The sequence below is a fragment of the Mytilus edulis genome, chromosome 6 (assembly GCF_963676685.1).
Source record: "Mytilus edulis chromosome 6, xbMytEdul2.2, whole genome shotgun sequence".
NCBI classification, from domain to species: domain Eukaryota; kingdom Metazoa; phylum Mollusca; class Bivalvia; order Mytilida; family Mytilidae; genus Mytilus; species Mytilus edulis.
The window spans coordinates 10,471,388-10,494,488 of NC_092349.1; the positions used below are offsets into that span (position 1 = coordinate 10,471,388).

At 31.3% G+C, this 23,101-nt stretch overlaps 1 protein-coding gene and 1 long non-coding RNA gene across 2 annotated transcripts in view; one reads left to right on the plus strand and one right to left on the minus strand.

Moving 5' to 3' along the window:
- Positions 1–23,101, plus strand: part of LOC139527085 (protein HIRA-like) — a 54,713-nt gene that overhangs the window by 12,332 nt on the left and 19,280 nt on the right. Inside the window, exons 6-14 of the mRNA XM_071322354.1 lie at positions 1,791–1,886; positions 2,662–2,744; positions 7,028–7,105; positions 7,642–7,809; positions 9,033–9,080; positions 13,924–13,980; positions 20,361–20,431; positions 21,769–21,874; positions 22,487–22,717. Coding sequence (XP_071178455.1) covers positions 1,791–1,886; positions 2,662–2,744; positions 7,028–7,105; positions 7,642–7,809; positions 9,033–9,080; positions 13,924–13,980; positions 20,361–20,431; positions 21,769–21,874; positions 22,487–22,717 — 938 coding nt within the window. The remainder of the gene's footprint in view (positions 1–1,790; positions 1,887–2,661; positions 2,745–7,027; positions 7,106–7,641; positions 7,810–9,032; positions 9,081–13,923; positions 13,981–20,360; positions 20,432–21,768; positions 21,875–22,486; positions 22,718–23,101) is intronic.
- LOC139527084 (uncharacterized) lies at positions 16,673–18,994 on the minus strand. Its single transcript, XR_011665259.1, has 2 exons — positions 18,612–18,994; positions 16,673–17,928 (listed from the first exon to the last, which is right to left on the minus strand). It is a non-coding gene; the product is annotated as an uncharacterized lncRNA (long non-coding RNA).

Sequence of the window (23,101 nt, forward strand, 5' to 3'; positions counted from 1 at the left end):
CAATAAACACAATTAAAAACAAAATCAGTTCTTTAAAAACAAGAAAGCACTATGTCATATACATGTATATAAAAATATTGCTTTGGTCATATCAATTGTCATTGACAAATCCTCCTTTTTTTCCCTAAAAACAGGTTGACACATTCCCTGATATCCAGGGTCATTTTTAGTAACCAAAATTTATTAAATTACAATAAAAAAATAACTTTACAAATTAACCCCTTCCCCTCTTCACCCTTTTCCAAATTAAATTAATATAGATACAACAAGTTTTACTACTTTCATGGCACTACCATATCAGCTGTTTATTTTAAATGTCTATAAATAGCCAGACATAGTTGTCTGTTACTTAGGTGTTTTCCCAAGTATTTTTCCCGCCTAAAATGATCATGTGACATGTTTGTAAACAAAAGAAAACATTTGATCAAGGAATTCATTTATTTTCTGGATTATTCTGCTTTTAATAATTTAGTTTGGATTTTTATTCATTTCATTTAAGGTACAGTCAAGCATTTGTATTTAAAAAATAGTTTGTAAAGAATTTTTACTTTTCAATTTGACAAATGTCTCATGATCGCCGTTCATTGGCTTGTTCAACCATGCAAACAATGTAAATTATGTAAATTAGAAATCTATCAGCTGTAAAAAAAAAATTATCTAAGCATCACATCGATGTTTTTTCATTAATCTTCTAGGCAAAACGATGTTTCTGGGACTTGGGGGATACAATCAGGACCCGTAATTAGTATCTGTATTCACTATTCAATCTATTGCAGTTTGCTAATCAGCTGATTACGAAATCGATTACAAAATGGCGACCTAGTGAACTTTTGTTTTGAAGGGAAATAACTCGAGCGGTATTCATAAAATATGTCTTTCAGTACCGGTTGTTAATTACGACGATAAAGGCATGGCGTCAGGAAATTCGACAAAATTAGGGCAGGGCGCCAATTTTTTTTCCCAAAAAGGGCAGGGCGTCGAGAAATGGCGGCAGGGCGCCATTACACGCCAAAACCACCTGTAGGAAACACTAGATCAGAAAGTCTGTAATTTATTCAAATTTATTTTCTACGCACAAACTGAAGTAAAATTTGATGCTGATAGAAATGCCAATTTGGCATGTTTGGAAAGAGTAAGGGCTGTTCTATTTTATCAACATACATGATACTTATGGAAGTAACTTCTGAAATGGAAAACATTGTTTATAAAAACAATTTAATGATTTCAGCACATTTGAAACAGTTTAAAAAAAAAAATTGAGACCTTACAGTAGATTTAAAAAGGCAACTAGATAACATTTATAAGGCATTGATACAGTTTTTGAGCTGTATGTACTAACTTACGGGATATACATTCTTGTATTTTCTTGAAATATTGTTACATAGAAAAAAGTAACTTGTATTTAGAGTAAATAATCCTAGAAACTGATAAATGTGTATAATACAGACCATACATTCTAAGAGTCCTGTCTCAGATAACTTTCACACAGCCAGCTTTGTTAATTATTGCTATTAAATATTATTTTAGCATTTCCAAATTAAATTGTTAATGTATTTGTTATATTAATTGCTAAACAATTGATTGCAATAAATAATGCTTTCCAAATTTTAAATGCAATTTTTTTTTAGAGAAAAACCAATCCAGTTGAAATTTCTCAAAAATAAAAAAAACATTGAAAAAATCTACGAATTTTCAGTCCAGGTACAGTACAGATGAATGATGCAATAACCCAACAACACAATAAAACCCCCATAACCCAACGACACTATATTCATTTTTTTTCCCTACAGATATTCTAGATTTAGCATGGTCAGGAAATGACAGCTGGCTAGCTTCGTGTAGTGTAGATAACTCAGTTGTAGTATGGAATGCTGACAAATTTCCAGGTGAGATTTAAGACAGAACTGTAGTATTAGATAAAAAATATATTTTCAACCTAGGGTTTCTAGCTGCCATTATTTGATATAAAAAAATGTGTGAGTTAACCCATAGCAGTACCGATAAACTTATAAAAATACGAAAATAGGTGTGGTATATATGATTGGTTCACCAGAAATTATTACCACTGTGAAACATTAAAAACTAATAGATAGTTGCATAAAACAAATAAATCTGCAGGATTACTACATGTTTTGGAAAGAAACATGGTGAACCTGTATATGGATAGCATATTTTGTTTTGATTTGTATGCTTTTACATGGCTAGAATTACGTAAACACTTAAAGTCAAATTGTGTGCAATTGATTAATATAATTGTGCATATTTCTTTACAGCAGAATGCAATGAGTAGTTTAAAAAGGTAGAACCTTTGGTTAGCTTGCTTTTTAGCTGAACCATGAAGTCATTACAAGGTTAGGTATACAATGTACTACCCTCCTTTTCGAATAGTCTAGTTCTACAGATTGGTCAGACTAGTATACTCTTAAAGGAGGCAAGTTACCTATCAATGACTTGACAGTTTAGCTAGCAAGCAAGCTAAACAAAGATACTACTGTTACCTACACACTCAATGCATTCTGTTGTTAAGTTAATTATTCAATCTAGATTATTTGTTGCCCTGTTTAAAAAAAAAATGCTGTTTATATGTTTTTAGAATTGCAAATAACTTTTTCAGAACAACATTGTATAGAAATTCCAATAAGAAACATTTTTTTCCTTCAGAACAGTTAGCAGTGTTGAGAGGACACAGTGGCTTAGTTAAAGGTGTGACTTGGGACCCTGTAGGGAAATATTTAGCATCACAGGTAACTGAGGTTATTAGTATCCTATCAAAGGAAAAAGGGAATTTACGTTTTCTTTCTGTTTGTGTTCTTCATAGAAATTTCATGTATCCCGGTTAACAATGAATTGTGAAATACTTCTTGTTTCTATAAAATATAGCATCACATTCATACACCATAAGAAATTAATTTCATTTACTGAGATAGCATCACATTCTAGAACTATTATATCTATTGTTAATTTGTTCTCGTCCTGAATATGCATGCAATATTTGCATTTGTCGTTAAACAACTGACAATCAATCATTTAAGGCTGTCTATATTAGCTGCATCTTAATTCTATGCTCAATGATAATCTCTTTTGCAATAACACAACATGTCTTATGATATTTGTTGCTTAATTGCCTTATGTTAAGAATGTTAAGATAATTTGACAATAAATATTACTGAACTTAAAGGAAAATAAATTCGGAAAGTCCATAATCACATGGCAAAATTAAATAACAAAACGCATCAAAAACGAATGGACAAGAACTGTCATATTCCTGACTTGGTACAGGCATTTTCAAATGTAGAAAATGGTGGATTAAACCTGATGAGATAAACAGCTCCTAGCCTTTTTATGCCCCACCTATGATAGTAGAGGGCATAATGTTTTCTGGTGTGTGCGTCCATCCATCTGTTCGTCCATTCGTCCAGCTTTAGGTTAAAGTTTTTTGTCAAGGTAGTTTTTGATGAAGCTGAAGTCCAATCAACTTGAAACTTAGTACACATGTTCCTTATGGTATGATCTTTCTAATTTTTAAGACAAATAAGACTTTTGATCCCAATTTCATGGTCCACTGAACATAGAAAATGAAAGTTCAAGTTTCAGGTTAAAGTTTTTGGTCAAGGTAGTTTTTGATGAAGATCAAGTCCAATCAAATTGAAACTTATAGTACACTTGTTCCACATGAAATGATCTTTCTAATTTTAATGCCAAATTAGACTTTTTACCTAATTTCACGGTCCATTGAACATGGAAAATGATAAGTGGGGCATCCATGTACTTTAGACACATTCTTGTTCTACATATGTACAGTACGCCCAGAGAGTTTGTAATCGCGAACTTTTATCACCGATTTCCGAGTGTAGCGGTGTGACACCGCGAATCACGGATTCTACTCCCAATTTCCTCCAAAGATTCTCTCCCAACACCGCGTGGCTGTTAATTGGTTTATTGCCCATCGGATGAACTGAAAATTAATGACGCGTGACAACAGAATCGGATTAGCCAGATTTATTACCTTTGTACATTTAATCGATCTTGATTGCACCTGTGTGCTTTAAAATACGTTATTTAAATGTCCATTCATTGTCAGATAAAAGTGTGACATTTTTATTTAAAATAAGATAATTATTCTTGTATGTATATGCCCATGTCATTGTCATATTAAATAAAACGTCAAAACGTATAAAAATACGAATAAAACACTTATTTAGTATTTTCATTATAGTCCGATCAGGTCATAATTTTTGTTTTTTCAACAAAGTTTCAACAAAGATGATTTTACCACAATCAGAACCTTTTATGACCTACTCAGTGAATATCCGGTTCATTAATAGTTCAATATTATATAATTAATATCAACTGGCTTAAAACAAAATGATGTTTTTACGGTAATTTGTCCAATCTAAATCAAACCCTAGAGTTAATTTATCGGACCAACAAGTGAACTCTGTTACTTTCAATTTATTTTGAAATGTAAAATATTATGTTTCACTACTCGGTAGATTACCGACTTGAAATATTTGAATTTAAAAAAGAAACTGTAAAGTGACAAATAGTTTTGTATGCAATGTGGCAGCCCTATATTCATAAATACTGAGATAATTCCCCGCCCAGACACAACACAATCATCACAACCTTATTTAATTATATGAAGAAATAAAATCATGTGTTTTTTATCTGTTATGATCTGTTATTGATCTTTTATTATTTAAAATAAAATTGGATTGGCGCAATCCGTATTTTACTGCTCGTTAAAAGTCCTCTGCGAAATATAAAAAGAAGTATTTCAACAATTTATACTATAGAATATTAAAATGAAATTATATCGTACAAGAAAGAAATATGTAAAAAAAAAATGTGGATCGGATTTTTACGATCGACACATTTTCACAGAGGATCTCTACCAACGCCCATCAGGAACTGAACGACATGCATCCTGTTTTCATCTACCATTAATGTATAGTGTTGCCTATGGAAGTATAAATAATGTCCAGGTTTATGTCCTCTGTTGACTGAGAAACGTATAAATAAAAGGCTGATGTTCGTTTATTCAGAAAAGGAATAAAATTTAGAATCCGGTTAATCAATTGTAAAAGGACCTTCTAGAGCCTCAATCTTAACGCACACAAATGTCAATCATTACATGAATTTTCCCACGGTTATCCAGAAAGGTCACCTGAGTTTACTGTTACATGATACTATTTCCCGCCAAATAAAAATCTCGTGGACAAAATTGATGTCACTATTTTTAGTATTCAATATTGTGAGCGAAGTCAAGTTCAAGTTCAATCACGCACTGTTGATCACTGAGATGCGTGTCGTCTTCCCACGGCAATTAATTGTTTTAAAAATATTTAAAGATAACTGTTCTAAATACAACACAAAGGTTTACATTCATTGTGCGTAAATGAATATTATGCAACGACGAGTTGATGCAGCTATAGAAGTATTCCTGTTGTAGCCGAAATGTATTATATCCTAAAGTAATGCTAATCGTGAAGAGAAAATGCCGTGGACTTATTAAGCATAACGAATGGTGAATAGTATTTTCTTTTTTACTTAAGAATTGAATGCTCTTTTTTGTAAATTTATTGGGGTGTAAAAGCGTTGACCGAAGTACATTTTGTATGAAGCGCGGAAGCGCTTCATACTTAAAATGTGCCCACGGTCAACGCTTTTACAACCCTATAAAATTACAAAAAAAAGCATTCAATACTTATAATTACATTTTTACCTATAGGATCATGAAAACACGCCTTTTATCAAGTTTTTATTTCATTTACCTGTGCACTTTATTGTGGGACCTCGTGTCATCATGAATGAGAAGTTTTATTGAGTGATACAACTGCCTAATTAGCCAATCAGAATAACGTATTGTAATGAAACATACATCTAATGTAATTATTTGCATATACAAGTTTTAAGACAAGTAATTTTCTTTAAACTCACTGCTCACATTTTATACCTTCAGCGTTAGTTTCCGTTTATTTTCAGGCAAGTATGTCTCTTTTCGTAAGTTATATCAATTACCGATAAATAAAAAACGAGGTCATAATCAAGTATAGATTTTTTTTATAAAATTTTAATGCAATTGAAAGCATTAACAACAACGTTTTGGATTTTAAAACTTTTATTTTGTAATCGTAAAATGGAAATGGCGTAGAATTATTAGCATAACAGATAAGGAATAATATTTTCTTTTTTACTTGTAGTATAAAAAACTTTGAGACGTGTAATTTTTCTTTAAACTGCCCTCATTTATTCAGCGTTAGTCTCCGTTTATTGTTGCACAATTATATCTCTTGTAGTGGATTAAATATTTATTTACTGATAAAAAAACGGAAGTCAAAATCAAATATAGTTGTTTAAAAACTTGATTAAAATGTACAGAGTAATTGAAAGAATTAACAACAACGTTTTGCTTTTTATTTTAATCTTTCATTTGTTTCAAGCAATCAGATATAACCTGATAATCAATAGACAGGAAATACAATTGTTTAATTACATTAGAAATCTGACATACCTTGACTGTCGCGTGCCGGCATAGATCAGACGGATTATGGCAATTAATTACCTGGTGTCACACCGCGTCACACCAGACTGGGAGAGATGTCGCTAATACAATAAACAAAAGGTAGCGGATTTACGCGGAAGTCGGAGGGAATACTCCCAAATTTCTCCGAGAATTTTGGGAGGGATGTCGGAGTTTCCTGGTGTTACACCAGGAAAAATATCGGAGTATGGAGTTTGGGATTACAAACTCCTTGGGCGTACTGTACATGTATATCTTAATTGCTATTTTAGGTGCCGTTCAATATAATTAACTGCTTTCTGCACTAAAATCATTAACAACAAGAATTATGAAGAAATATTTTACAAACACTGAATCACTGATGAAAATCCAGACCTTTGGACAGACACACAAAAAAAAAAAATACATATAAAAATATAAATGCCACTATGTATAACTATTGACTTTTCTCTAATCAATTTATTAAAACAATTTACTTATGATAAATATATTTTGTTTATGTAGGCTGATGATAAAAGTGTAAGAATCTGGAGAACGAGAGACTGGCAGGAAGAGAAATCCATAACAAAACCATTCCAAGAGGTACCTAATTTAATATTTTATGTCACATGATTTATCTCATTAACAAGAACGGTTCTGATTTTCATGACTTTCACGGTTGAAGTTTAAGACTTGTTATATATAGCAAGTTAGCTAAATTTCAGATAGGAAATTGTATTGTCTTAGAAATCCTAAACCTAAAACAATATGGAAAATAAATTGAAATCAAAGCTGTACATTAGAGATATGCATTGATTTCCTAAATTTAAAATTATTTCTAAACTTTTGCAAGGAAAACGTAGAACACTATTTGTATTTAAATGCCATGACCAAAGTACTGACTGCTGGGTGTTATAGTCTACCAGCATTAGAATTAACTTAGTGGTAGTAATAACATTTACAGTAGCAATTTTACTGCATCAAATGCATATTGGGAAATTCATGGCTGAATGGCCTCGCAAATAGGAGCATTGCTAGAAATAAACATCATATTTGAATTCTGACTGATAAAAAATGCAAACCACATAGATCAAAAAGTAAAAGTTGTTTAATTAAATCAAAATTCCTTATTATTTCAGTGTGGTGGGACCACTCATGTTTTACGTCTAAATTGGTCACCAGATGGAGCCTATATTGTTTCTGCCCATGCTATGAATAATTCAGGCCCCACAGCACAAATTATTGAGCGTGATGGGTGGAAGGCCACATTGGACTTTGTTGGCCACAGGAAAGCTATTACTGCAGTTGTAAGTGATGATTTGTGTGGATTTTCATATAAGATATATTTTCACAAGAAAGATGTGGTATGGTTGCCTGCAAATGAGACAATTATCCACCAAAGTTTAAATAACATTGATATAAACAATTATAGAATTCTGTTATGCCTTCAACCATGAGAAAAATCCAAATTGTATGGTCTGTTTGACCATGTCAAATAAAAAATTGAAACCACTTCAAAAAAGGAAACTGATAGCCTATAGCAATACAATCCCTGTTTAACTTTAAACATACCATTATTGCCTATGTTTAGTTAGCACTGGTACTTTGTCTACACTCCCCTTCTGGCACCAGTTTTAGGTAAATTAAAAAATTTGTATGTGCTCAAGACGTTTAATGAAACTTGCATAATTTCTCATAGTGTGCAATCAGTTTCTGTTGAAAAACCTGTTTTCCATCATCAAATAGAAGATGAAAATGCTTGTAAATGATTCTTGAACAGTTCTGACTCAAGTGTCAAATACCAATTTAGAAACTTTTTTTGCTTAAACAAGCAGTTCAAATAGCAGGTGTGAATGAAAATCTGTACTTAATATATCTCACTAGAATTATACTTCAAAAGTAAAAAAGTTCCATCATTTAGTAAAACAAATGATTAACATATCCATCACATTAATGTTTGTAGGATCTTGTGCTAAAACAATATACATGCTGCATCAGTATGTATCATCAAAACGGAGTGAATAACCATTGTCGTTTTGTAATCTATACATCCATATGCATAAGCTAGTTTCTCGGACCTATAGTTGTTAATTTCTGTGTCATTGTGGTCTCCTGTGGAGAGTTGTCTCATTGTCAATCATACCACATTTTCTTTTTTTATATTTATACACTTTTTGTCATTCCTTTAAATTCAATTAGATTCCAGTTTATATTATGTTATGTAGTGAAAGCAAAGTAGACATTTGTAGTGTAGCACTTGATTTTAAAACAAATCAGTTTCCAGACTGATACTGTAAATTTGGAAATTATTGCATGCATTTATTATTGTGATTTTGTCATATTAGACTTAGATGCGGTTTTAATATTTGCGATATTGAAAAAAAAATCATGTTTTATTCATATGAAAATATTTCAAAATATGAATTTAAATTATTGTGATTATAACCCTGTTGCATTTTTCGCAATAATAGAAACATTGCAATTTTTTCTTAACTTACAGAACATACAAATTTTGTTTACTACTTTTCAGAGATTTAATCCTAATATTTTTGCCAGTAGAATAAAAGGCACAGAACAGGTATTATAAAGTTTTAAGTTTAACTTGTTAGAGGTGCAGGTAATTGAGGTTATGTTTGATTGCTGGATTTTCACTAAAAATTCATGAAACTAGAAAAAAATATTTTTGGCTTTACAAAAGAATATAAGCATCAATAAAATAAACTCTTGAGAGGAATAGGTTAACTATTTAAAGGAGTAGGTTAGGGCCAATTTTGGCCTCAAATTTCAGGTTCATCTAACGAAATATTTTGAAAACTTTTTAAACACTTATGTGTCTATTTCAGTTGATTCAATTAGTTTATGTGAAATATTTTAACAGATTTAGTCATTAAAAACGCTCCGATTCAAGCTTAAGGTGGTACCCAACACTTTCACTAAAATTAATTTGGCTCGTTCAATTTTCTTAAAATTTTGACAAAGTATTTACTTTGACCCCTTGACAAAAATATAAAACATTTTAAAATTTTGAACCAATCATTTTATCAGAAAATTTACACTGGTTATATAGCAGTGAGAAGCTTACAACACAACGTAATTAAAACGTTTAGCTGATTTTACAGAGTTATCTCCCTGTAGTGTTAGGTACCACCTTAAATATGAAAAATCTATCAAATATGCCAAAAAATGTAACTTTTCAGATGGTTTTTGTCACAAATGAAAGTGGCCGCATCTGTGTTCATCCTCAACCTTTATAAATGTTATGTATTATCATCAAATACAACTTACATTTTAATATTAAGAATGAACACAAATTTGGCCACTTTCATTTAAGACAGAAACCGTCTAAAATTTAACTAAAATACTAAAATTGTGAAGATTTCAGTAAATAAGCATGACTTAAATGATGCTAGTACCCAATATATGTGCATTGTATTGTCAAAAACATCTCACATTTATGTAGCAGACACATTGTACTTTCCAATAAATAACTGAAAGTTTACATTTTAACAATTTTGTAAACTGCTATATTTTGGGGCCAAAAAGGGGTCTTACTGAACCTACTCCTTTGGACATGAGGTAATTATTTTCATAGCAAAAAACTTGAATTCAAGCCAAGATTGATGTAAAAACTCATTAGAGATACTAGACTTACCACTTGTAGACCAGTTACAGGCTACTTTAACTCACCAGTGTCTTGAGAATCAAAATATATAAAAAGCCAAATCAAATATGAAGGTAAAGACATGAAAATTAAGAGATTTGGTTTAATTGCCAATGAGACAACTTTCCACCAAAGTTCAAATGAATTAGACGTAAACAACTATAATAAACCATACAGTTTTCAACAAGGAGATAAAACCTATACTGTTTAGTTGGTTATAAAAAGCTCTGACATGAAGAACATAGAAAAAAATAGTTTCTTTAAACCGTACAAAAAAATGAAAGAGAAAAAGAAAACCATATGCTGAATTGCAGCTATAAGAGGTTCTGACACGGAGAGCATGCAAAAAAATCAAAAAAACAAGATAATAAGGTACATGTAAAATAGAAATGCTTAACAAAATTCATGATCAGTTGAACTGTATAAAAAAATGACAAACATTGCTTTCATGGAGATGAAGAACAAACTGTGGAGCGTTAATGATGTATTTAACCCTTTCATGCCGAATGTATCCTTTTGGCACACCCGTGTAGATGCCGAATGTATCCTTAAGGATACACAGATTTCTATTTTTAGACGGTCACAGTGCAAACAGTAAAAACAAAGTTTAAACATGTTTCTTGGCCCCGTTGCTCCATGGATGTTATGATAAACACCAAATGCATTCAATATTTTAGTATCGGGCGTAAAAACACTGTTAAAATATGTTTTTTCAAAGATTGTTGAGAAAAAAATACCTCGCGAAAAAAACAAAATGGCGGAATCATAAACAATCGTGGTCAGGAGTTTTATTTCGAGTTGAAACATTTAGAAAACTTAACCTGCGGTCACGAAAGTCGATTAACTTGTACAAAAGTAGTGATTGTACGTATATTTTGGAGTTGTGAGAAGGATATTTGTAAAACAACCTAAAATCGAGACTTTGATTGTCGCCATCAGGTGCACGACTGTAAATTATTATTTCTCGTTGCCGTTTGACAGTCAACCTTTCATTACCGATTGAGTCAGAGTCTTTTATCATCGTTTTAGACACTCTCAGGAGTCTGTAGTGCTAAGGATTTTATTTTTTCATTGAAAGGCTGTACTGCAGTATGTAGGTCGACAAAACGAAAGTCCACTTTCATTTAAAATAGAACCGGATATTGACAAAATTGACAGCTGAGTCTATAAATAGTGCGGTTCATAAAAACACGTGTTGTTACATCTCATAGCTTTATTATATTTCATAAAAGTGGTTTCGAAAAATGAGACAATATTCTGCAATCTTATTCATATTTTAATCGAGTGTAAATTATTTTCCATGATGTATCTCGTCTTGTGACAGAGGTTTTTAAAAGTCTTGTTCAGCATACAAAAATTTTGAGAAACAATGTTGACAGAGAGTTAAAAAAAACCTGAAAGATTATTATTTTTATGTAACAAATTGTTTTCTTTCTGATTTAAAAAAAAAAAAAAACATTGTCAAAGAAGAGAAGTGAAAAAAAATATATTTGCTTTAGAAGGGAAGGGATTTTTTTTTTTCAGAATTGGAAAGGAAAAAAAAGAAAAAAAATTTGCTGAAGGGAAGTGATTTTTTCCCAAAAGTGAAATTACATCAGGTGTTGTCTGCTGCTTCTGATTAATCTTGAGATGGCATCATGTATTATTATAAAATAATACTGTTCCTGTATGTTTCTGAAAACAATTAGTAGGGGTTCAATTTATTGTTTTGGAAATTATGAGAAAGAACTCCCCCCCCCCCCCTTCATGTTGCATACAAACACAAAAGATGAATGACCAGTGCGGCAGTGCCTAAAGTTTATTACAATTTGTAATGCCAATATAAGCAACCATTTTTAACACTAGGAAACATATTTTTGTGTTCAAAAAGGGACTTCAAATGGTATATAAATTGCTTCTTCTCTCAGATGCCAAGTCATATACATGTAGTAGTAAGGAGTAAGAGAAAAAACTGATCAAATTGGAAATGGGATAATGGGACCACATTAGGGTCTTGTAGCTGTCACCTTGTAAGTCAGCTTCTTAACTTTACACTGTTTATGGGATTAGTACACATAAGCAGGTATCTTCATACCACATTAATATATAGGCTTATATGTACAATGTAAGTAACACTTGCTGACGGATGTAATAGATTAATTAATAGACTGGTAACAATGGTTATAGTATAACAACCTCAACTCTCAAGTAATTTTTATTCACTTTTTGACAAACCATTCCATTAAATAACCCAACAATATAAACAGAAAATTAAAAAAAAATAGTATTCATTGTCCTCACTCTATTTTAAATCAAAATTTATGATATGAATTCTCCTATTCAAAGAGTATGCAGCATTATAAACTAAAACAAATTTCATAGCTTCCAAATGTTATTACAAACTATATCAGCTCCCTGATGTAGCTTTCCATCAATGAATTTTAAAACTGCATTTTGCAGTAAAACATGTACATGATGTATTTTAATCCCTTTTTGGCACTAGTTTTCAACGACTTGAAGCTGTGTGTACATATCATGAGTTTAAATAAAACAGTACCCAGTAGTTGTCTGCATATATTATCTTCTTTACCTCTACTGCATGTGATTAATAAATTTAACTATGATGAAAATAAATTTATAAAATATTAATTGTCAGCTTTTGGTATTTATTTGTGTTGCTTTAACAAACATCAGTTGATGTATTTGTCAATTTTATGTTATCTTATACATCCTAAATTTTGACTACATAGTTCAGATTTTTAATTTCAACAATTTAAAAAAAAAAAAATTCACTAGGCTCTTTATCTTGAGATACAGTTGAATATTTGCTTATTTGTAGTACATTTATTAATGCTTAAATATTTTTTTATATTATACAACCCCCATGACCCACATCAAATTTATTGGAAATTTCATGCATTTAGAACTTTAAAAAAAAAAATCACTTTTTGTGTGGGTTCATTTACTTTTATTTATTGGAAAGCTTTATCTCATTCACATGTGGAAGAATTAAGGCATTAATGGGGTTAAGTCATAAAGTAAAGAAGTTCCATCGATTATTGCAGTTAAAAATTATTTTTAATTAGTTCAGTAATCGCACATCAACTCTGGGGGTATTATACAACTCGTCTGGAAGAGTTATTGTCCGTTATCAAGCCCTAGTTATCTTTCTTCTTTCGAAACCGTAAACAAATGGCGGCCAAAATCTACGTGAACGACTGTCTCGATTTACAAGTTTTTTGCCAAGAAAACGGGTTTTGAAAGAAAAAATATCAGTAGCTCATAGAAATATAATTTTGAAACACACGTGTGCGTAAGAAATGTTACCAAATGGAAGTGAAAGTGATATACGGTAGGCAATGATAAAAATTATCTTCCGCCTCAATCAATCTGCGTTTCGACACGCGTTTTTAAGGTAAACTGCTTCTCACTCTATGAAGAGGTTACAGACGCCCAACCTATGGTATTTATCTACATTTTATCAAAACTTGACCGCACTACTCGCTACGGTTCCCGAGTTTTCAATGACCAAATCTATAAGGTCGTTTTTGCTGAAGCACATGTCAAATTAATCCCGGTCAGGCAAACGGCTCGTGCAAATAAATTTCGGCCAGGGAATCCCACGAAAAAAATAAATACAGTAGTGAAAGTGTTAAAACGCTAGATAACAGTGAAATGTTATGTTTCAGATAAAAATACTATGGGATATCAATATATGACCGCAAAGTTTGTACAAAAAGTACTATCCGAGCTATTAATTGTGTAACATTTCTGTTTTCAGCATCCCCAATACACATGCTGTGCCATTGGAAGTAAAGACAGATCGCTCTCAGTATGGGTAAGTAGCATGCATAAAGGTGTCAAAAGTAAAATAAAAAAAATTATTGAACTCTGAGGAAAATTCAAACGGACAGAATGGATAACATCTGTCATATTCCCGACTTGGTACATGCATTTTCTTATGTAGAAAATGGTGGATTAAAACTGGTTTCATAGCTAGCCAAACATCTCACTTGTATGACAGTCACATCAATTTAAGAGGAGTCATTTAGAGTATCAGGAATAAAGGAAAAAATCAGTCATTGAAATATTTTAACACGGTTTTAATACTATTTTTGGACAATATGTCATTGTAGGATGGCATGGCTCTTTGCAGACTGGTTCTTTAAATATCAGACTTTGGTTATCAGTCTTTAACTGAAAAAGTATATCATTTAATTTTTCTGATTTTGATTTTTTTTTATGCACCAACTTTGGGCATTATGTTTTTACACACCTAATTTTCTTCCACTTTTTAGCGGAATTCCGCTTTCCACTTGGCTTCTTTCTGATTTACACCTTTGAATTCCTTTTTTTATTTATCACGGCAAAACTAGATATTTTTTCTGCTCTTCTCCAAATCTGGTAAAAACAAAAACTCCAAAAGCGGAAATAAGCTAATTTTTGATTGGCCAAAGCTATGTTTTAATAAAAGGACAAATGTAATTGGTCGAGATAACAAAGTCTAACAAAATGAAAACATGGTTTCCTGTGTTGTACTTCAGAGGGACTCATACAATTTGAAAGTTGACAAAGGTGTCAAAAACTGTTGGAAATGGGATTGGGTAGAGCATACGGTTTATGACAACCCAGTAGGCCAGTTTATATGGAAAATTGATTCAAGAGGAATTGCCAGATGCAAGTTATGAGGCCCCTCATGGGGGGGGGGGGGTCCTAGTAATCACATAATCACCATTTTTTTGCCAATATAATCACATAATCATTAAATATTTGCTTATCTTTAGTAATCAAATAATCATAAACTAAAAATACAGTCCTAGGTAATCAAATAATCATGAAATATTTGGCTTAATAATCAAATAATCATTAAAAAAACGGCCAAGTAATCACATAATCAAAAACCCCATGAGGGCCCTCAGTTATGTCAAAAAGACATCAATTATGCTTGAAGAGGCAAGAAAAATTTTGAGCAACACCTAACCAAAATGAAAAAACTTCACCTGTGGTGGTTGTTCCCAACCTGTTTGATGGTGTTCATCACCTATATAACATTTGCAGAAATATTTGCAGAAAAAAACTAAGTCCAGACCTAATTTGGCATTAAAATAAGAAAGGTCATATCATATTATGTTGATTGGATTTCCAAGTTCATCATAAAATACCTTGACCAAAAACCTTCAAAGCTGAAGCTGTACAGAAGGATGGACAAACAAAGGTAGTGACAAACAAACTAACACAAGCACACTCCTAAAAACAGACCTGATTTGCTGCAAGAAAAATAAAGCTAGAGTTTTGACATAAGTTATGAAAGAGTTTGTAAAGAGTAAACAATTGTTCCCATAGATTAATTTATGGCAAAAACACAGCTTTTCCCCCTAGTGGTTTATGATGGAACCACCCCACCCAATCCCTCTCTCCTCATTTTTCAGACAGGCTTGAGACTGTCCTTGGCTGAGTTACATAAACCACTAGACGAGAGAACTGTACTGATAAAAATATTTGAATTGTATTAATATCTAACATTTTTATCCATATTAAGATTTTGGGGTTTAATCTTGTATTTTGCTTTTCAAATATTTTAAGTTGAATGGTTTAATTGTATAAGATAAATAAATTGAATTATGATTTTGATTAGAGATATGTTTTACACTATTCCTTAAAGTAGTATGAAGACAGTATTTGTGAATATAAAGGAAAAACATGGGCATAGTTTTACAGGGGAAGTAACTTTGTTTTTAATCAATACTGTTTCAATTCGAAATATCAAAAATTAACAAAACATAATCATAATATCAATCAACGGCACATAATAACAATTCAATATACATACCTTAAATAAGGAAATGGCAGACAATTTTACTGCAATAATATCATCCTCTAGTATGATAATCACATAGATCTACCTGCATGTGAACAATATTTATTTTATCAGAACCTTTTATATTTAAAATGTGAAACGCATTTTTCATAGTATAAATATTTCTCAACAATGCCTATCAAAAAGTTCAATAAATCTATATTTCAAATTCAAATGATTAAACAAAATTTCAAAATCATATTTGCATTTGCAAAACTTCAGATAAAAATATAGAATGTTATTTACATGTACATATCATATTTTTGTTCTTTTTTGTATTTTATAAAACTTTTATATCAAACAGTCATATTCAAAATCATTATAAATATTTACAAAACATACCAACCTTTAATCTTCAAATATTCTTGTTCACAAAACTGAGACACAACTACACCTGTTGATCAGTTATTTATCAATATTAAAAACATACAATGTAGTGAACAGTTTTTACCTGTACACTAATTTAATACTAGAAAATACTGTAAATAATATTCTGAAATACCTTTAAATAATACCTGGACAAAATAATCAAACTGTATCATAAATATGATTTCATAAAATATATAAATGCTAATATAAAAATTATCTTTTCTCTTTTTTTTCCCAATTTATTTAATTTGCAAATTTTACTTCAGGTGGCAGAAACCAGTTATTTTACAATAAATCTTTAGAATTTCATGGATTTATGATTTTATTTTCTTGAAAATTCATTCAAGCTTATATACAAATAAAATGTATGGTTTCAAGGAACTAAGATGTGTGCGTGCTTATGTAAATATATAGAAAACCTTTAAATTTGGGTGTCTGTCCAGCATGGAGATTTAAAAATTTATAAATGCATTGCAAATAAGGCAAAAAATGTGATGATCTGATACCAATCTAATCCTCACCTGCAGAATCCTGCTAAAAGCCGACAAGAATTTTAGCCAAAATTCAAGAGAGAAAGGATATTCAGTGAATTAGAGCCTTGTCCGAACCTATCCTTACCATCAAAATCTCAAGATATTTTTGTTTACATAAAGCTGAATTTTTTCCCCACTTTGATTGGATGCCGTCAAGTGAGGAGACCACAATTTTGACATCTGATTGGACCTATATGTGAAGGAAATCCCCAACCTGTGTATGCAACTACTTACTTGTGTAGTACAGTAGCCTAGAATTTACATTCATTTATTTTTTCAGTCCACATGATGCAATTATATACCTCAATACTTAACTATAACAAAATTTCTGCGTGGGACACATGTTCTGGTACACCAAAACTGGTACCTGCCACCTTTAACCACTCATTGAAAACAATATATTTCCATTTTTTTAGTCTGATTGAGTTCTATAGTCATTTACCATTAAAAATACATGCATTTTATATGGTTACAGCACAAAAGAAAATTTTAATAGGCTTTGTAAGACCAAATTTATTAAAGCATTATTTGCGTCTTTTGCCGTCAAACTGCTTTAAATGCAAAAAAAATATAAAAAAATGATTGTGTTCATATTTAATAAATTTTATTGTGTGAGTTTTCTGGTACAGTGTATGAATTATCCAACAGTTTTTAAAACTACTTAAGTTTATTGTTTCATGCATGATATAAAACCACTTACAACTGATCTCAAGAAGTATTTTCCCATTGTTTGAGGTATTAAATAGTCTCAATTCTTGTCACTATCATTGTTCTGTTGACTGCAGTGCTGAAAAAGGCTTAGTTATGAATAAACTAATATTTTTGGTACATATGTTTCACTTTGTAGATCCATGATGCCCTAAACTAAGTGTACATTTATTCGCAATCAGTCTCATATCTCTACTCCCCATGAGCTAGCTGTGTAGGCCGCATGTTGAAATTTTAGAATTGCCACACTATTGCTGATGAGAGAGACCAGTTTTCTTATTTCTGTAGCCTGTCCTACAGTATCAACTATGTAGTAGACCTATAAAAAAAGAAAAATTCATATATTCATAGTTAAAAAGTAAATAAATAAGAAAATGTCCATATCATATGAAATAAATCATTATAACAGGTAATATACAGTATAATCAGCTTTTTCTTGTACTATGCTGAGGCTTATTTTACTTTTTTCTCTCTTTGTAATTGCTATTTCTATATAATTTATGATATAAAATCATTGTTAGGTGAACATAAGCATTTTAAAACTAATCAATTGAATGTCATTGTTTGTATTGTGATACAGAGTTATCTGTCTTGATATTTGATAATTCTTAAAATCCATGTAAAAACTATTTGCTTGCAAACAGACCTATACATTGACTGAGAATAAAAGAAATATAATACCACACACCTGTAGAACTTTTAAAAAGGCACATTTTGTGATATATTAAAATCATGTTTAGGCTTAAGGTGGCAGAAACCAGTTATTTTACAATAAATCTTTAGAATTTCATGGATTTATGATTTTATTTTCTTGAAAATTCATTCAAGCTTATATACAAATAAAATGTATGGTTTCAAGGAACTAAGATGTGTGCGTGCTTATGTAAATATATAGAAAACCTTTAAATTTGGGTGTCTGTCCAGCATGGAGATTTAAAAATTTATAAATGCATTGCAAATAAGGCAAAAAATGTGATGATCTGATACCAATCTAATCCTCACCTGCAGAATCCTGCTAAAAGCCGACAAGAATTTTAGCCAAAATTCAAGAGAGAAAGGATATTCAGTGAATTAGAGCCTTGTCCGAACCTATCCTTACCATCAAAATCTCAAGATATTTTTGTTTACATAAAGCTGAATTTTTTCCCCACTTTGATTGGATGCCGTCAAGTGAGGAGACCACAATTTTGACATCTGATTGGACCTATATGTGAAGGAAATCCCCAACCTGTGTATGCAACTACTTACTTGTGTAGTACAGTAGCCTAGAATTTACATTCATTTATTTTTTCAGTCCACATGATGCAATTATATACCTCAATACTTAACTATAACAAAATTTCTGCGTGGGACACATGTTCTGGTACACCAAAACTGGTACCTGCCACCTCATTTGCTTATCTCTTTACAAAGAGAGATAACTCAAGAATTTCTAATGTAAAATTTGACATGTTACAAAAGTTCAAATGCTGAACTTTATACAAAGAGGGATAACTCAAGAAATTTTTGACATGTTACAATTGCATTAATTATAAATTATCAAATTAATATTCAGAATAAAGTTATGAAACTACAAAACTAAAAATTTCTTACTAGTAGTTATTGCTCCATATGTGCATAAAATATCTAACTTTGAAATAATTAGTTGTTCTCTCAAAAGTTACACAATATGAGACCATAATCATTATCTCATTACAGCGCATATTATTTGTATAAATCTTATTTCACAAGGTAGAAGATATGGGTGCTTCATACCTTGTATGCAGATGCCTTATTTTATGAAGTTCCCATGGCCCATTGTCCTTGACCTCATTTTTGTCAAGCCTGAGACAAGCTTGACATGGGGAAAGTGATCTGGCGTCTACAGCGTTAGCTAAATTCTTTAAAAGCTTAATATTTTAGATTAAGAAGGTGGAATACCTGGATGCCTCATATTTTGTATATAGGTGCCTCATGTTGCGAAGTATCCGCCTGTGACTTGTCCATGGTTCTTGACCTCATTTACATGGTTCAGTGACTACTTCAAAAAAAAACTGGCAGGTGTCATCTGACCTTCATATTCATGGTTCAGTGGTTATAGTTAGTTTTTGAGATTTGGTCTTTTTTTTTCTAACACTATATGCAATAGGTCAACTATATTTGGTGTTTGAAAATATTTTATGATGTGCATGTCAGTCTGGCAGGTTTTATTTGACATTGACATCGTTTTCACGGTTCAGTGTTAAGTTTTTGTGTTTTGTTCTGTTTTTCTTAAACTATAAGCAATAGCAGGAATAGGTTTAACTATATTTGTTGTATAGAAGAATTGTAAGCTATACATGTCTGCCTGGCATGGTTCATCTGACCTTGACCTAAATTTCATGGTTCATTAGTCAATATTTAGTTTTCGTGGTTAAGTCTGTTTCTTAGAAACTAAAAGCAATAGGTCAACTATACTTATTGTTTTGAATGATTGTAAGGTGTACACGTATTTCTTGTTTGGTTTATATGACCTTGACCTCATTTTCTTGGATCATGTTAAGTTAATGTGATAGCTGTAGTAAAGCTTTATATAATTTAGGACTATCAACATTATATCAATGAAATGTAAAGAAGGTGAGACATTTCAGCATGTGCACTTTTGTTAATTTTCAGTTACATCCATGTACTATGGACACATTCTTGTTTACATTGCTTTTGGATTCATTTTCATTTTAGATGTCCTTGATTCAAGTTTTATATAAAATCATTTTTTTTCAATTTTTTTTTTAGCTGACAGCTCTGAAGCGGCCGTTGGTGGTGACTAAAGACCTGTTTGACAGTGCTATTCTTGACATAACTTGGTTTGTATTAAATTCATTTATAAGAAGTTGTAAATAAATAAAAATATATGTGTGGTCCCAGTAACCCTACCGTCCCTACTTTTTCGGCTTAAAAATAGCCTACCCTAAAGATTTTATTGTCATTTTTCATTAAGCACTGTTAAAGTCAGAATGTTGCTCCCATAGACTCAATGTAAAAAAAAAACATAAAATAAAAAATATCCCTACCTACCTACCCTAATTTATTTTCAGCTGTAACTGGAACCACACATTCTTTTTTATTTGGCCTTAATTTTAAAAACATTTTTTTTTTAATTTCCACTTTATTTGTATCAGTTATATTAAAAATGAAATTCATTTACAAAAACTGTGATAGAAAATAATCTTCAAGTTGTGTCAACAAAAGTAAATAAGAATAGATTATGGAAGTACAGTCCCAAAATTGGTTACCTTCTTTAACTTTAATGAGCTGTATAGGCAAACTTTATTAAACCTAACCTCACTGCTTATTACCATTAAACACAGATATTGTTCATTTATGTGCCGTCGTTTTCACTGTTCTTTAGAAATTTCCCTTTACAAATTGTAAAAAATACTGAATTTGTGGTTCATGCACTCTTACTTTACTTTGCCCCTCAACCAAATGTTTAATAATATACACAAAGCTAATTACCCTGGAACACAGTTCTCGATTAAATTTTGTAGTATTGTTGAGTTATGTCCCTTTATAAATTTAAAGACATTCAGAATTTGCTGTATTTACATTCTAAAAAGCAAAAAAAACAAAAAACAAAAACAAAACAAAAAACAGAAGAAAACTAAAAACAGAAAGACCCTTTCCAAATGTCAAAATCAGAAGCTCAAACACATCAATCGAATGTATAACAACTTTCATATTCCTTAATCAGTACATACATTTTCTTATGTAGAAAGTGGTGAATTAAACCTGATTTTATAGCTAGCTAAACATCTCACTTTAATGACAGTTGCTTCAAATTCCATTATATTGACAGCAAGAAACAGAGAAAACTTTTAACTCAAGTAAATGTTATAATCAATACTCACACATAATGCTTATCACTACCTAACACAGATCAAGATTGAATGTTGAGTGGTGTCACTTTCAGGGATCTTGAGTTATGTCCCTTTATGAATGGTGAAATTGCTGAATTTACTCTATGTTTACAAAGGTTGGGCATCTTTGTCCCATGTACACATTCTTCTTCTATTTGAAAAATTAAGTAGAATTACACAAGAAGCAGAAAATGATTCAAATAAAACAAACACAGGTCAATAATAAATGTTAAAAACTAAAGATTGCCTGAAGATGAATTATAATGTTTATTTTTTGTTATAAGGAGTAAAAATGGCATGGAGTTAATGGCTTGTTCCCATGACGGCACTGTAGCTTTTATAGATTTTACTCTGGCAGAAATAGGAACACCTCTTACTAAAAATGATGTGGTAAGTCGAGGGATTTGATCAAAGGCATTTTTAACATGGATAAAAGATGATGTGATATGAGTACCAATGAGACAACTCTCCCATCAAAGTCATAATTTGTTAAGGTAGACCATAAAAGGTCAAAGTACAGCCTTCAATATGAAGTCTTGACTCACACCAAACAGCAAGCTACAAAGGGCCCCAAAATGACTAGTGTAAAACCATTCAAACAGGAAAACCAACGGTCTAATCTTTATTAAAAAAAAGAAAACAAGAAACACTCATGCATCACATCAACAAACGACAACTCCTGAACATCAGGTTCCTGACTTAGGACAGGTGCAAAAAAATGCAGCGGGTTTAAATTGCTTCAATGTACTATTATAGATAAGATGGTGTGATAATTGTCAGTGAGAAAAACTACTCACCACAAGCTAAAAACAAATAATCATTTATATCTCTTATCATTACAGAAAGAAGGCCATATAAATGATAGTATAAAATGATTTGGAATTCATTAGTCTTAGCAAATAAGATTTGTATTCATTTAAATTTTCAACCTAATTTTTTAATAGCTTGCTATATTTTTTAATGTATACTTTAAAGATTTGATTGTGTTATATTTCTTTTTAGCAAATGTTTCTTGAAAAAATTTATGGAAAATGTCTTCCAATGAATAAAGCTTCCAATCCAGCAAACCAAATTATTGAATCGGCAGCCATGTTGAAATTGCACCAGCAGCAGAAGATACAACAACAGTTGCAGAAGACACCAGAAAAAATGGACTCAACTAAGAGTCTCTCTGATAGTTTTTCAAATGATAGTAGATTAACCAATGGGGGTACACCTGGTACTCCTTTTAAGGTAAGCCTCCAAAAAATGTGTTGGATAAGGGCTTTTTGTAAAAAAATTGAAGGGGCTTGACAGGGGGGTCCCTGATGTTTGACTAAAAATTTTGCTTAGTTTTCATGCTTAGTAATGGCATTTTCTTTTAAGAATCAACTATGCTATCAAAACCTCATACCAGAAAGGAGGCATATCACTAAATCATCATTTTATTAAATCTATTTTATGATAAAGAGTAAATACTTCAAATAAAATTGAGAACGGAAATGGGGAATGTGTCAAAGAGACAACAATCCGACCAAAGAGCCAAAAAAAGCAGAAGTCCACCAATGGGTCTTCAATACAGCGAGAAAATCCAGCATCACTTCAAAGCATACTAAGTAAGAACATTCAAAAAGGTTG